A 15,475-nucleotide genomic window follows, 5' to 3' on the forward strand; every position below is an offset into this window, starting at 1 on the left:
AGAGCCGAGCGGAAACACCCTAAAAATGGTTAAAAACGGCGGAAAAACCGCAAAAAATTTGCATTGAGGGCGCGGCGGGATTCGAACCGGCGACCTTCGGTTCGGCGGCGCTGGCAGAGGGGGCTGCTGGCGCCGGCACGCGGCGGGCGGGGGTATAGCTCAGTGGTAGAGCATTTGACTGCAGATCAAGAGGTCCCTGGTTCAAATCCGGGTGCCCCCTCAGCGAGTGTTTTCAGTACTTTTTATTCGCTTTGGTCGGTTTTTATCGTGCTTCTACCCGTTTTTATCGTGTTTTCTCCCCATTTTTTGCAGTTTCTGTCGCTATTTCCGTGGGGTTTGAGGGAGACGAGTCGTATTTGCCCCATTTCCACGCGTGGAACGGCGGCTGCGCATGCGCGGAATGTGCCGTAAAACATCACCCAGCGCCGCCATTGACGCAGTGGGGGTATAGCTCAGTGGCAGAGCATTTGACTGCAGATCAAGAGGTCCCCGGTTCAAATCCGGGTGCCCCCTTGTTTTACTTTATTTTTTTCCTCCTCCCTTCATCCCAACTTTTCTCGTTCCAGCCATCCCCGGTGGCTCTTCCCGCCCCGTCCCGGTTCTCCCGGTGCTGCCGGTACCGGTGAGGGCGCGGCGTTTTCCCGCCTCCGCTAGGGGGCGCGGAGCGAGGCGGGGCGGCCGCGTCACGTGACATCCGCCGCCTCTTCCGGCGCCAAGATGTCGAAGCGAGGTGAGGCGGGCCGCGCTCTCCGCCGCCATCCGCGTCCATCCGCCGCCATCCGCCGCCATCCCCGCTCTCCGTGGCCGCCGCGGCGCAGCGGGGAGCCGGGGAGAGGCGGCCGAGGCCGGGCGGGGGCGGGTGTCGCGGGGTGATGGCGCTGCGTGAGGCGGTACCGGGCTCGTAACGCTCCTCTCGCCTCCTCCCCTCAGGACGCGGAGGTTCCTCCGGTGCCAAATTCCGCATCTCCCTCGGTCTCCCGGTGGGCGCCGTGATCAACTGCGCCGACAACACCGGTGAGTGCGGGGGGGGAGCCGGGAGGGAACCGGGGGAATCCTTCAGGAACCGGGAGGGACCCTCGGGAATCGGGAGAGACCCCCGGAAACCGGGGAGACCTCGGGAACCGGGGGAACCTTTGGGGAACCGGGAGAGCCCTTCAGGAACAAGGAGAGCCTTTGGAGAACCGGGATGAACCCTGGGGAACCGGGAGAACCCTTCAGGAATCGGGGTAGCCTTTGGAAAACCGGGAGAGACCCCCGGGAACCGGGAGAACCCTTCAGGAACTGGGATGAACCCCCGGGAACCGGGAGAGACCCTTGGGAACCGGGGGAGACACCCGGGAACCCGGGAAGCCTTTGGGGAACCGGGGAAACGCTTCAGGAACCGGGGAAACCCTTCGGGAACCGGGGGAGACCCTAAGGAACCGGGATGGACCCTCGGGAGCCGGGGAAACCGTTCGGAAAGCGGGATGGACTCTAAGGAACCGGGGGAGCCTTTGAGGAACCGGGAGAGACTCTCGGGAACCGGGGAAACGCTTTAGAAATCGGGATGGATTCTCGGGAACCGAGGAAACCCTTCAGGAACCGGGATGAACCCTCGGGAACCGGGAGAGACCCTTGGGAATCGGGGAAGCCCTTCAGGAACCGGGGGAGACACCCGGGAACCGGGAGAGACCCTTGGGAATCGGGATGGATCCTTCAGGAACCGGGAGAACCCTTCAGGAACAGGGATGAACCCTAAGGAACCGGGGAAACAATTCGGGAACCGGGGAAACCCTTCAGGAACCGGGGTAGCCTTTGGAAAACCGGGAGAGACCCTTGGGAACCGGGGAAACCCTTCAGGAACCGGGGTAGCCTTTGGAAAACCGGGAGAGACCCCCGGGAACCGGGAGAACCCTTCAGGAACCGGGATGGACCCCCGGGAACCGGGAGAGACCCTTGGGAATCGGGGAAGCCCTTCAGGAACCGGGATGGACCCTCGGGAACCGGGATGAACCCTTCAGGAACCGGGGGAGAACCGGGGGAGACCCTCGGGATGAATTCCCAAATTTTGGGGAATTTTTTTTCGGGAATTTTTGGCAGCCCCCCACCACCCCGGTGTCCCGTCATAACGGCGCCGCTGCTCCCGGCTGTGAAAAACGCAAACAACTTGTGTTGGTTTTTTTTTTTTAATTTTTAAAGTTTAATAATAATAATAAAATTATTATAAAAACAGCAATACGATCAAAGTTCTAAAATTTCGAATTAGAATGACAAGAGAATAAAAAGCAAATAATTTTGGATGCTCTCGGACGCTAAATCACAAAAAGCATCCCTTTTGAACAAAGGAAAATCACCTTAAATTAATTCACTTATTGCATATTCCTATATCCTTCATGGTTGTGTGTATATTCTATTTAAAACAAGAAATTCTGTTGTTTGTCAAATATTTTTATTAATCCCCGCTGCATCTTCGAGTCTGAGCAAGAAGAAATTAAGTTTATTCTGATAAAAGAAGCATAAACTCTTCTCTGGAAGATTTAGGTGTTTCTCCAAGCAAGTATCTAATTAAAAAAAAAATCTTTATATGCATATTTTCTATCTTAACATTATTTTATTATTTAAACTATATTTACTATAATAAAGAGAATTAATATAGGACAACTTTCTAACATTGCACACATAATATTTATTGTGATACGTATACATCAAATATCCATTACATGTAAATTACACATTTGAATTAAAACAACATAACTTTCTAACATTGCACATATAATATTCACTGTAATATTTACACATCAAATGTTACTGTGATGTCCATTACATGTAAATTACACATTTTGATTAATACTGCATAACTTTCTAATAAATAAAATATCCATTGTAATATTGACACATAAAATAACCGTTTTGATATCCATTACACATAAATTATCTATTTGAATTAATACAGCATAACTTTGTAATGTTGCACATATAATATATAATATTTGCATGTAAAATATCCATTGTAACATCGATTACACATAAATTATATATTTGAATTAATACAGCATAATTTTCTAACATTATGCATATAATATTCATTGTAACATTTGTGAAAAGCCAATCATAAAATCTGCAGTTTTCACACAGCTGTTAAAAATACGTTAGAAACTACTGTAGATTAGTTGATAATTGGTAAGTATATTAATATGTTAATATTGTTAAGTGTGTTAATAATTGGTAATTGTTAAGTTTGTGCTGTTAGTTTGGTAAAAAGGAGTTTAAAGAGGTGGTTGTAAGATATTACACCTAAGTAAAGTGCACCACCTCCAAGCCTGGACAATGGGCAAACCAACTGCTTTAAACCTTCATGAAAATCTAGAATTCAAAACCAAATCAATCCAGAGGGACAAAAAAAACAGGATAAAAAGGGATTTTTTGACCCTCTGAATTGATGAATATCAAGGATAGCGCTGCAGCATCCTCGGTGGGGTTGCTCCTGCCCGTCCTGCAGGCATCTTGCATGAAGTTTTTCTTTTTGCTCCAATAAATTGTGAAATATTTCCGAGTCCTGGGGACGTTTTGGTGTTTTCCAGGGGCCAAGAACCTGTACATCATCTCCGTGAAGGGCATCAAGGGCCGCCTGAACCGGCTGCCGGCGGCCGGCGTGGGCGACATGGTGATGGCCACGGTGAAGAAGGGCAAGCCCGAGCTCAGGAAGAAGGGTGAGACCATTTGCATATCAATTATTAAATTTACATTGCTTAGGAACACACACAATCATGGTATATGATTCTATTCAGGTGCTTTTATTGATGAAGAGCTCTGGGAATGAGGGCTGCAGACCCAAATCTGACTCTGAACGTATTTTATATTCTATCCTTATATAACTCACATATTAATTATTAAACTTACGTTGTTCTATTCTGTACATAATTTACATATTGATTATTAAATTTACATTGTTCAGGAACACAAAATCACAGGTTATGATTCTATACAGGTGCTTTTATTCATGAAGAATTCTGGGAATGAGGGCTGCAGACCCAAATCTGACTCTGAACGTATTTTATATTCTATCCTTATATAACTCACATATTAATTATTAAACTTACATTGTTCTATTCTGTACATAATTTACATATTGATTACTAAATTTACATTGTTCAGGAACACAAAATCACAGGTTATGATTCTATACAGGTGCTTTTATTGATGAAGAGCTCTGGGAATGAGGGCTGCAGACCCAAATCTGACTCTGACACAGCTTTTGAGCTGCATGTTTTTTATATTCTATCCTTATAGACCTTGCATATTAATTATTAAACTTACACTGCTCTTTATATAACTTACATATTAATTAGTAAACTTATATTGTTTAGGAGCACACAGAATCACAGGATATGATTCCATGCAGGTGCTTTTATTGAGAACTCTGGGAGTCAGGGGTGCAGACCCAAATCTGACTCTGAACGTGTTTTATATTCTATCCTTATATAACTTACATATTAATTATTAAATTCACATTGTTTAGGAGCACACATCATCACCCTGACATCCTCTCTGTCTCTCCTGCTCTTCTCTCCCTGCCCAGGGCTGCTGCTCTCTTTTATATGGTACATTACATATTAAATGTTTACAGTTTTTTCCCAATGCCTATTACCTATATTAAATGATGCTTTTCTATCTTTTGTATGATATATTACGTGTTAAATGTTTATAGTTTTTCCCCAATGCCTATTACCTATATTAAATGGTGCCTTTCTACTCTAAACCAATCTGTGAGTGCCAACATCACCAAGAACAGGGAGGTGAGGAAGAAGAGAGGAAGGACAGAATAGGCTCAAATCTTTCCATCTTAAAACTTCTGACCTTCATGTACAAAACCAAAATCCCCTGTACAGCACTCAAAAATTCTTTTTATTTTGTGACTACTTCTACTCCAATATCTATAAATTTTTGTCACTTCTTGTCCTTCCTGCAAGGTTGATAAATCGTTCTATGGTTTAAATCCAAAATCCCAGCTGTTTCCAGCTGTGCCAGGGTCTCAAATGCTTCTGACCTGGGCCCAGAACATCCAAAAATGTCTGAGGGACATTTTGAGTTCCAACAATGGTACATTACATGTTACACGTTTATAGTTTTTTCCCAATGCCTATTACCTATATTAAATGATGCTTTTCTATCTTTTCTATGGTACATTACGTGTTACATGTTTACAGTTTTTCCCCAATGCCTATTACCTATATTAAATGGGGATTTTCTATCTTTTATATGGTACATTACAGGTTAAATGTTTATATTTTTCCCCCATGCCTATTACCTATATTAAATGGTGATTTTCTACTCTAAAATCTGTGAGTGCCAACATCACCAAGAACAGGGAGGTGAGGAAGAAGAGAGGAAGGACAGAATGGGCTCAAATCTTTCCATCTTAAAACTTCTGACCCCCATGTACAAAACCAAAACCCCCTGTACAGCACTCAAAAATTCTTCCCTCTACTTTGTGACTACTTCTATAACATCTAAACTTTTGTGACTTTTTGTCCTTCCTGCAAGGTTGATAAATCATTCTATGGTTTAAATCCAAAATCCCAGCTGTTTGCAGCTGTGCCAGGGTCTCAAATGCTTCTGGCCTGGAGCCTCCGGAAATGTCTGCGGGACATTTTGGGACCTGGCTCCCCAGGCCTCCCCCCTTCTCTAAGCACTCGCCGGGTCCCCGCCGTGGCCCGGGGAGCTGTCGTGGAAGGGCAGAGCCAAGGCGCCGCTTTGGGGTGAAGTTGGCAGCTGCTGGTGCTGCTGGCTTCAATCCGCGGTGGGACAGAGGATCTGGGAATCCTGGAATGGGGTGGGAAGGGATTTTTCCGTCCCATCCCCTGGGCAGGGACGCGCCTCCTGTTTTGGGGCGGGAGAGCGCTCGTGGATCGTTCCTTGGGTGATTCCCTGGATCATTCCCTGATCCATTCCCTGGATTCATTGCCTGGTTGATTCCTTGGATCCTTCCCTGATTCCCTGGATTCATTCCCTGGGTGATTCTCTGGGTGATTCCCTGATTAATTCCCTGGATCCTTCCCTGATTCATTCCCTGATAGATTGCCTGGATGATTCCCTGATTAATTCCCTGGATCATTCCCTGATTCCCTGGATCCATTCCCTGCATTCATTCCCCAGATTCATTCCCTGGTTGATTCCCTGATAGATTCCCTGGATCCTTCCCTGGATCATTCCCTCATTCCCTGGATCCTTCCCTGGATTCATTCCTTGGTTGATTCCCTGATTAATTCCCTGGATCCTTTCCTGGTTGATTCCCTGATTAATTCCCTGGATCCTTTCCTGGTTGATTCCCTGATTAATTCCCTGGATCCTTTCCTGGTTGATTCCCTGATTAATTCCCTGGATCCTTTCCTGGTTGATTCCCTGATTAATTCCTTGGATCCTTTCCTGGTTGATTCCCTGATTAATTCCTTGGATCCTTCCCTGATTCCTGGATTCATTCCCTGGATTAATTTCCCGGTTGATTCCCTGGATACTTCCCTGATTCCTGGATTCCTTCCCTGGATTCATTCCCCGGTTGATTCCCTGATAGATTCCCTGATTAATTCCTTACATAACTTACATATTCATTATTTAATTTACATTATTTGGAAACATACATAATCACAGGTTATGATTATTTGCAGGTGCTTTTATTGATGGAGAGCTCTGGGAATCAGGGGTGCACACCCAAATCTGACTGAAAATATTTTATATTCTAACCTTATATAACTTACATATTCACTATTAAACTTCTATATATAACTTCAATATTGATAATTAAATTTACATTGTTCTATTCTATGCATTGACTTTATTCAACCATGAATTTCTCGTGATCTTTCTCAAGCCCCTGACCACAGTTTCTCATGATTATTGCCATTAAACAGTAATTATATTTAATTACTAACCAATCATCACATCTAACAATCCTACCATTTATCATGTACCAGCTACACAGGTGCAGTTCTAGCACCTACATGTACCCAGGATATTTATTTTAATTTTTCAGGGCTTACTAAGCTTAATTTTCCTTTTAACCCTAAATCCCCATGATTTTAAAACCCTTTTATTATCAATTTTGATGGGAAAATCACCTTAAATAAAACAAAAATTGCTGTGGGATGTGTGGGATGTGAATTTATCCCGAGGGTACTGACATTGGGTTGGATTCCTGTGGGATCTGTGATGAAACAGTAAAATTTAACAGGATAAAAAAATACATAAACCTATTATAATATTCTATATATATATCTAAATTAGTACATGATGATAAAAATGATCAAAAATCCCCAAGGAGCACACATGTCCTTTTTAAAAAGGAAATCCCTACAGCAGGAAAAATCCAAGTGAATTTACCGTTTCCCCACAAATCTTTATTAAAATTGTGAAATGTAAATTTTTAATCCTCATGTCAGTGTGGGATGTGGGTTTATCCTGAGGGCTGTGACAATGGATTTGATTCCCATGGGATCTGTGAAATGTGAATTTATCCTGAGGGCTGTGACTCCGGGTTGGATTTCTCTGGGATCTGTTTGGAATGTGAATTTATCCTGTTGTACCAGTGGATTTGATTCCCATGGGATCTGTGGAATGTGAATTTATCCTGAGGTTGTGACAGTGGATTTGATTTTCATGGGATCCCTGTGGAATGTGAATTTATCCTGAGGATTGTGACAGTGGATTTGATTCCTGTGGAATGTGAATTTATCCTGAGGGCTGTGACACTGGGATGGATTTCTCTGGGATCCCTGTGGAAATGTGAATTTATCCTGAAGGCTGTGACACTGGGATGGATTTCTCTGGGATCTGTGTGGAAATGTGAATTTTTCCTGAGGGCTGTGACACTGGGATGGATTTCTCTGGGATCTCTGTGGAAATGTGAATTTATCCTGAGGGCTGTGACACTGGGATGGATTTCTCTGGGATCTCTGTGGAAATGTGAATTTTTCCTGAAGGCTGTGACACTGGGATGGATTTCTCTGGGATCTGTGTGGAAATGTGAATTTTTCCTGAGGGCTCTGACCCTTTCTCCCCTCTCAGTGCACCCTGCAGTGGTGATCAGGCAGAGGAAATCCTACAGGAGAAAAGATGGAGTGTTCCTGTACTTCGAGGACAACGCCGGAGTGATCGTCAACAACAAAGGGGAAATGAAAGGTGAGCTTGGGAATTCTGTCCCACCGGAGAGAGAAAAACTCCACATTCCCCTCACAGGGTGGGATTTTGGCTGGGAAATGCTGCCCTGAACCATCTGCGAGCTCTACATCCCATTTATTTATAAATCCCAAATGGCAATTCCAGCGTGGTTTGGTTCCAAAGGAGCTCACAGCTCATCCCGGGGGCGGTGGGAGCTTTTCTGGGAATTCCATCCCAGCCTCCCAGGGATGAGGTGAGGCCTCAGGGCTGCTGTCCCTGTTTTCCAGGCTCGGCCATCACTGGCCCCGTGGCCAAGGAATGTGCAGATCTGTGGCCCAGGATCGCCTCCAACGCCGGGAGCATCGCCTGATCCCCGCCCCGGGACACAAAATAAAACTCCTTGTACCAACTCCCTGCTGATTCCATTGCTAAAAGTTTTTTTATTCAGCTGCAGCTGGAAAAAAAAAAAAAAAAACGGGATTTGGGGATTTAACAGTTCTGGTTTTCAGGCAGAAGAATCTTTGGAATTGTTAAATTTTAGTGATTCTTTGTCTGAGGGGAGCTGGGAGCGGAGTGGGAAGGGCTGAAAATGGAAAAGATTTTGGGCTGGGTGTTCGTGGAGCAAAAGGAGGAGAGATCAGGGTGGGAGCTGGGATTTCCTGGCCCACGGGGTGGCTTTGTCCTGGTTTTGGGGCTCCCGGTGCCTGGAATTCCTGCCCTGATCCCAAAATCCCAAATCTTGGCAGGAGTGGGGGGGGGGGCTGCTCCCAGAGCTGCAGTTCCCAACTCCAGCTGGTGCTGAGCTGTTCCCTGCTGCACTTCTGGAGATTCCTGGTGTTCCTGTGCCATTCCCGGTGTTCCTGTGCCCATTCCTGATGTTCCTGTGCCATTCCCGATGTTCCTGTGCCATTCCTGATGGTCCTGTGCCATTCCCGGTGTTCCTGTGCCCATTCCTGATGTTCCTGTGCCCTTCCCGGTGTTCCTGTGCCATTCCTGATGGTCCTGTGCCATTCCCGGTGTTCCTGTGCCCATTCCCGATGTTCCTGTGCCATTCCCGATGTTCCTGTGCCATTCCCGATGTTCCTGTGCCATTCCCGGTGTTCCTGTGCCATTCCTGATGTTCCTGTGCCATTCCCGATGTTCCTGTGCCATTCCTGGAGTTCCTGTGCCCATTCCTCATGTTCCTGTGCCATTCCTGATGCCCTTTGTGCCATTCCTGATGTTCCTGTGCCATTCCTGATGTTCCTGTGCCCATTCCTGGAGTTTCTGTGCCATTCCTGATGCCTTTTGTGCCACTCCTGATGATTTTGTGCCACCTCTGATGTTTCTGTGCCCATCCCTGATAATTTGGGGCCATTCCCAATGTTTTTGTGCTGAGGTCACTGCGGATTCGTGGTCCATTTTGTGACCATTTTGGGTCCATTTTGGTTCCATTTTGTGACCATTTTGGTCCATTTTGTGACCATTTTGTGACCATTTTGTGACCATTTTGGTCCATTTTGAACCATTTTTGTTCATCTGGGGTGCAGCCCTGGCTGGGCTCTGGCGCTGCCCAAGGTGGATCCACTGAGGAGATCTTTTAATGAATCCCTGCTTGGTTCTGGAACTGCCTGGACAATCTCTCATTGAGGAGATCTTTAAATAAATTTATTCTCTAACTCTGCCTGGCCAATCTCTCATGGAGGAGATCTTTCAATAAATTTATTCTCTAACTCTGCCTGGCCAATCTCTCATGGAGGAGATCTTTCAATAAATTTACTCTCTAACTCTGCCTGGCCAATCTCTCACTGAGGAGATCTTTCAATAAATTTACTCTCTAACTCTGCCTGGCCAATCTCTCACTGAGGAGATCTTTCAATAAATTTATTCTCTAACTCTGCCTGGCCAATCTCTCACTGAGGAGATCTTTAAATAAATTTATTCTCTAACTCTGCCTGGCCAATCTCTCATGGAGGAGATCTTTCAATAAATTTATTCTCTAACTCTGCCTGGCCAATCTCTCACTGAGGAGATCTTTAAATAAATTTACTCTCTAACTCTGCCTGGCCAATCTCTCACTGAGGAGATCTTTAAATAAATTTATTCTCTAACTCTGCCTGGCCAATCTCTCACTGAGGAGATCTTTAAATAAATTTATTCTCTAATTCTGCCTGGCCAATCTTTTAATTGAGAACCTCACCTGGCACAGGTGAGCCTCACCTGGGCACAACAAGCTCACCTGGCACAGGTAGCCCCACCTGGCACAGCCGGGGGTATAGCTCAGTGGTAGAGCATTTGACTGCAGATCAAGAGGTCCCCGGTTCAAATCCGGGTGCCCCCTCTCTTTTTCCAGCTTTTTATCCCCAGAAATTCCATCTTTTTATCCCCAGAAATTCCCTATTTTTATCCCCGAAAACGCGGCTGGCAGCGCGGAATTCCCAGGTTTTCCCCACCGAGCCATTCCCAGCAGGGCAGAGCTGCAGGAGGGGAGGTGAAAAAAGGGATGAGGATTTTGGGAGGATGTCCTGAGATTAATTAACCGGGTGGTAATTAGCAGGGAATTCCTGCTTGGAATGCCCAGGGGAAGAGGCGGGTGTAGCTCAGGAGGAGAGGAGAGGATTTGCAGATCGAGAGGTCCCTGGTTCAAATCCGGGTGCTCCTTTTCCATCTTTTTATACCCAGAAATTCCATCTTTTTATCCCCAGAAATTCCACCTTTTTATCCCCAAAAATTCCACCTTTTTATCCCCAGAAATTCCACCTTTTTATCCCCAGAAATTCCCTATTTTTATCTCCAAAAACGCGGCTGGGAGCGCAGAATTCCCAACTTTTCCCCACCGAGCGATTCCCAGCAGGGGAGGTGAAAAAAGGGATGAGGATTTTGGGATGGATGTCCTGAGATTAATTAGCCGGGGTGGTAATTAGCGGGGAATTCTTGCTGGGAATGCCCATGGAAGAGGAGAGGATTTGCGGATCAGGATTCATCCCCAGGTGAGTTTCTCCTCTTTTTCCTCTTCTTTCCAACTTTTCCTGCTGCCCAAATTCCGGAGGGGAATGTTGGGAAGCTGCTGTGGGATTTGGGAATTTGGGAATGTGGGGTGGGAGGAAGAAATCCTGGGAAATCTGGGCCTGCCTCAGTTTCCCCTGGGATGAATTCCCTGTGGGAAAAGTTTTAGGGATAATGGGAAAAAGGAACCGGGATCTGGGCTGGGGAAAACCGGGAATGGAATATGGAATGGGGGGAAAAGGAACCAGGATCCGGGCTGGAATCGGGGATGGGGAAAACCGGGACTGGAATAGGGAATTGGGGAAAACCGGGAATGGAATCTGGAATGGGGGAAAAGGAAGCGGGATCCGGGGGGGATGGGGAAAACCAGGAATGGATCCAGGTGGAATCGGGGATTGGGAAAATCAGGACTGGAATCAGGAATTGGGGAAAACCGGGAATGGAATCTGGAATGGGGGAAAACCAGGGCTGGATCCAGGCTGGAATCAGGGATGGGGAAAACCAGGAATGAATCCAGGCTGGAATTGGGGATGGGGAAAATTGGGGCTGGAATCAGGGATGGGGTAAAACCGGGAATGGAATCTGGAATGGGGGAAAAGGAACCGGGAGCCGGGCTGGAATCGGGGGTGGAGAAAACCAGGAATGGAATCCAGGATGGAGGAAAACTGAGACTGGATCTGGGCTGGAATTGGGAATGGGGGAAAACCAGGACTAGGTAAGAGTGGGATCAGGAATGGGGAAAACCAGGAATGGAATCTGGAATGGGGGAAAACCAGGGCTGGAATCAGGGATGGGGGAAAACGGAACTGGGGTCGGGGATGGGGAAATCCAGGAATGGATTGGGGCTGGAATTGGGGATGGGGAAAACCGGGACTGGAATAGGGAATGGGGGGAAACCAGGACTGGATCTGGGCTGCGATCTGGAATGGGGGAAAACCTGGACTGGATCAGGGTGGGAGGAAAACCCGGATTGGATAACAGCCAGCATATGGAATGGAAGGAAACCTGAACTGGATCCAGCCAGGACATGGAATGGGGGAAAACCCGGGCTGGATCAGGGCTGAGAAACGGAATGGCAGGAATCACATTTGGCATCTTTTATCCCATTTAACTCCCAAGAAATATTTTGAATTTCCCTGGTGCAGGTGCTGTGCCAGGGGGTATAGCTCAGTGGGAGAGCATTTGACTGCAGATCAAGAGGTCCCCGGTTCAAATCCGGGTGCCCCCTCTCTTTTTTTCCTATTTTCCTCTACATTTTCCCAAAAATTTGGCACAGGAAAAATCCATGGAAAGAAGGAAAACTCTGAGCTTGAGCTGTGCACTCAGTGCTGCTTCTGAGCTGCAGCATCCCAGGAACAGAGGCTCTGCTGCTGGAAAAATTTTGGGGCCATGCTCCTCTCTGTGCTTCATTCTCTGAAATCACCACCAGAATTCATTTAAAATTTTCTTTATTAAATTACGTGAATGATTTTTGTAAAAATTATTGATTTTAGTTATTAAAGTCTATTAAAAAATTTAATTTTTAAGATCATTGATCACCTTGAACTCCCTGTAGCTTTGCCAGGCGCTCCCTGGAGCTGTCAAGGGAAGAAATCCAATCCCTGGACAGGAAAATTTTTAATTTCCCAATAAATATTTTAAATTTCTTTGTTGAAAAGCCATGTCAGGGGGTATAGCTCAGTGGTAGAGCATTTGACTGCAGATCAAGAGGTCCCTGGTTCAACTCCAGGTGCCCCCTCTCTTTTTCCCTCTTTTCCCTTTTTTTCCCATGGAAAAATGAGGAAGATTCCTCCTTTTTTATACCCCCAGTGCCTGCGCTCACACAAATCACAAAGAAATCCCTGGAGGGGTTTGCTAGATGCCAAATTTGCATTTTGTACCTCTTCCAAAAGAGAAAGAAATGTAGAAATTACCTTTGGAAGCTTTGAGAATCTCCTGAGGTCGGGAATTTTTGTAAAATGAAGATGAGGATTTGATCCCGTTCATTACTTAGCCTGGTGTTTCTTTCCCTGCAGGCTCAAGGAGGACTAAAATAAACACTTGATAGTTTAATTTCTTAATTAAAACAAATTTTTTTTCTGGGGAAAATACAGAATTCTGTATCATGTTTAAAGCTCTTGTGTGGTGCTCATTTTCCTTCCCGTGTACCAATGAAGGGCTGGCAGCTCCAGGATTAAAAACCGAGTGAAAAATCCTGCAGAAATCCAAATTTTTTTTTGGGGGGTGACAGAGCCCACACTCACCATTTGTTTCTGTGCAGATTTGGGAGAAAATTTCGGGGATTTTCCTGCAGTGGGAATAAAAACTGGGATTTTATTTATAAAAAGGGATTTTATTTATATTTTTTGTTGTGAGTTGGGACAGGGGGTATAGCTCAGTGGGAGAGCATTTGACTGCAGATCAAGAGGTCCCTGGTTCAACTCCAGGTGCCCCCTCTCTTTTTTCCTATTTTCCTCTAAATTTTCCCAAAAATTTGGCACAGGAAGAATCCCTGGGGAGCTCTGAGCTGGTGGGGTTTGGTTCTGAGCTGCAGCACCCCAGGAACAGAGGTTCTGCTGCTGGAAAAATTTTGGGGCTGTGCTTTGCTCTGTGCTTCATTCTCTGAAATCACCACCAGAATTCATTTAAAATTTTCTTTATTAAATTTTGTGATTGATTTTATGTATTCATCCTTTATTTTAGCCATTAAATTCTATTAAATATATAATTTTTAAGATCATTGATCACCTTGAACTCCTTGTAGCTTTGCCAGGCACTCCCTGGAGCTGTCAAGGGGAGAAATCCAATCCCTGGACAGGAAAATTTTTAATTTTCCAATAAATATTTTGAACTTTCCTATTGCAGGTGCTGTGCCAGGGGGTATAGCTCAGTGGTAGAGCATTTGACTGCAGATCAAGAGGTCCCTGGTTCAACTCCAGGTGCCCCCTCTCTTTTTTCCTATTTTCCTCTTAATTTTCCCAAAAATTTGGCACAGGAAAAATCCATGGAAAGATGGAAAACTCTGAGCTTGAGCTGTGCACTCAGTGCTGCTTCTGAGCTGCAGCACCCCAGGAACAGAGGTTCTGCTGCTGGAAAAATTCTGGGGCCGTGCTCTGCTCTGTGCTTCATTCTCTGAAATCACCACCAGAATTCATTTAAAATTTTCTTTATTAAATTTTGTGATTGATTTTATGTATTAATGCTTTATTTTAGTTCTTCAATGTTACTAAAAATATAATTTTTAAGATCAATTATCACCTTGAACTCCCTGTAGCTTTGCCAGGCGCTCCCTGGAGCTGTCAAAGGAAGAAATCCAATCCCTGGACAGGAAAATTTTTAATTTCCCAATAAATATTTTAAATTTCCCTGGCAAAAGTGTCAGGGGGTATAGCTCAGTGGTAGAGCATTTGACTGCAGATCAAGAGGTCCCTGGTTCAACTCCAGGTGCCCCCTCTTTTGCTGCTTTTTCCCCTTTTTTTCCTCCAAAAATTCCTCACACTCAGACCACGGGGAGCCTTTGTTACCCCTCTGAGGTGCCGGAAATTAATTGGTGATTTTTTACCAATCCTGAATTTCTCCCACTTTGCTGCGCTGAGTCCTACAGGAAACACAAAAACTCAACAACTGCAGCTCGAGTTTTTCCTGTTGGAGTTGTTACTCCTAATTTACAAAGTGAATTATGTGAATTATTGTTTCTTATCCCTCTCAGGTGCTGGAAATTAATTGGTGATTTTTTACCAAAATTGAATTTCTCCTTTGCCACTTTGCTGCACTGAGTTCTGCTGGAAACACAAAAACTCAACAACTGCAGCTCGAGTTTTTCCTGTTGGAGTTGTTACTCTTAATTTACACAGTGAATTATGTGTTAAATAGTGAATTATGTGGGGAGCCTTCCTTACCCCTCTGAGGTGCTGGAAATTAATTGGTGATTTTTTACCAAAATTGAATTTCTCCCACTTTGCTGCGCCGAGTTCTGCAGGAAACACAAAAACTCAAGAGTTGCTTCTCAGGTTTTTCCTGTTGGAGTTGTTACTCTTAATTTACCCAGTGAATTATGTGTACAACGCGTTTCCAGTAGCCACTTTGGAGTAATTACCTTTAATTTCCATGCTGAATAATGAACATTATTCGTTCCTTGCTCAGCGGTTTCCTCCGGGGGCAGCCCCGGGGCTCGAACCCGCGACCCTCGGCCCCGCAGGCGGCGGCGCTGCCCCTGCGCCACCGTCCCGCCGCGCCCCCCGGTGCCCCCCCCTCCCCGCGGCCGGGCCGTGGCGCAGGGGCAGCGCGCCGGGCTGGGGAGCGCGAGGCCGCGGGTTCGAGGCCGGGCTGGCTCCGGAGGGGAGAGACTGGGGCTATCCCGGGAGATTACAAGTTCTAA

The 15,475-nt window shown here is 45.7% G+C and overlaps 1 protein-coding gene and 8 non-coding genes across 9 annotated transcripts; all 9 read left to right on the plus strand.

Moving 5' to 3' along the window:
• The first annotated feature begins 148 nt into the window (after positions 1–148).
• On the plus strand, positions 149–220 carry TRNAC-GCA (transfer RNA cysteine (anticodon GCA)). Its single transcript has one exon. It is a non-coding gene; the product is annotated as a tRNA-Cys (tRNA).
• A 221-nt stretch (positions 221–441) lies between these two features.
• TRNAC-GCA (transfer RNA cysteine (anticodon GCA)) lies at positions 442–513 on the plus strand. The gene has a single exon. It is a non-coding gene; the product is annotated as a tRNA-Cys (tRNA).
• A 150-nt stretch (positions 514–663) lies between these two features.
• On the plus strand, positions 664–8,543 carry RPL23 (ribosomal protein L23). Its single transcript, XM_021546842.3, has 5 exons — positions 664–730; positions 931–1,014; positions 3,561–3,689; positions 8,041–8,154; positions 8,421–8,543. Exons 1-5 carry the CDS (start codon positions 718–720, stop codon positions 8,501–8,503), a joined length of 423 nt encoding a protein of 140 aa, XP_021402517.1. The 5' UTR covers positions 664–717; the 3' UTR covers positions 8,504–8,543.
• Positions 8,544–10,381: 1,838 nt separating this feature from the next.
• Positions 10,382–10,453, plus strand: TRNAC-GCA (transfer RNA cysteine (anticodon GCA)). The gene has a single exon. It is a non-coding gene; the product is annotated as a tRNA-Cys (tRNA).
• A 1,821-nt stretch (positions 10,454–12,274) lies between these two features.
• On the plus strand, positions 12,275–12,346 carry TRNAC-GCA (transfer RNA cysteine (anticodon GCA)). The gene has a single exon. It is a non-coding gene; the product is annotated as a tRNA-Cys (tRNA).
• Positions 12,347–12,784: 438 nt separating this feature from the next.
• On the plus strand, positions 12,785–12,856 carry TRNAC-GCA (transfer RNA cysteine (anticodon GCA)). Its single transcript has one exon. It is a non-coding gene; the product is annotated as a tRNA-Cys (tRNA).
• A 625-nt stretch (positions 12,857–13,481) lies between these two features.
• TRNAC-GCA (transfer RNA cysteine (anticodon GCA)) lies at positions 13,482–13,553 on the plus strand. Its single transcript has one exon. It is a non-coding gene; the product is annotated as a tRNA-Cys (tRNA).
• Positions 13,554–13,973: 420 nt separating this feature from the next.
• On the plus strand, positions 13,974–14,045 carry TRNAC-GCA (transfer RNA cysteine (anticodon GCA)). Its single transcript has one exon. It is a non-coding gene; the product is annotated as a tRNA-Cys (tRNA).
• A 433-nt stretch (positions 14,046–14,478) lies between these two features.
• TRNAC-GCA (transfer RNA cysteine (anticodon GCA)) lies at positions 14,479–14,550 on the plus strand. The gene has a single exon. It is a non-coding gene; the product is annotated as a tRNA-Cys (tRNA).
• Positions 14,551–15,475: the final 925 nt, after the last annotated feature.

This window comes from Lonchura striata, chromosome 25, assembly GCF_046129695.1.
Source record: "Lonchura striata isolate bLonStr1 chromosome 25, bLonStr1.mat, whole genome shotgun sequence".
NCBI lineage: Eukaryota > Metazoa > Chordata > Aves > Passeriformes > Estrildidae > Lonchura > Lonchura striata.

Excerpts from the sequence above, each read along its gene's own strand:
- RPL23 (XM_021546842.3), top strand. Across the intron at positions 1,015-3,560 it reads CAACTGCGCCGACAACACCG|GGGCCAAGAACCTGTACATC; the intron begins GTGAGTGCGGGG and ends GGTGTTTTCCAG. Across the intron at positions 8,155-8,420 it reads CAACAAAGGGGAAATGAAAG|GCTCGGCCATCACTGGCCCC; the intron begins GTGAGCTTGGGA and ends CCTGTTTTCCAG.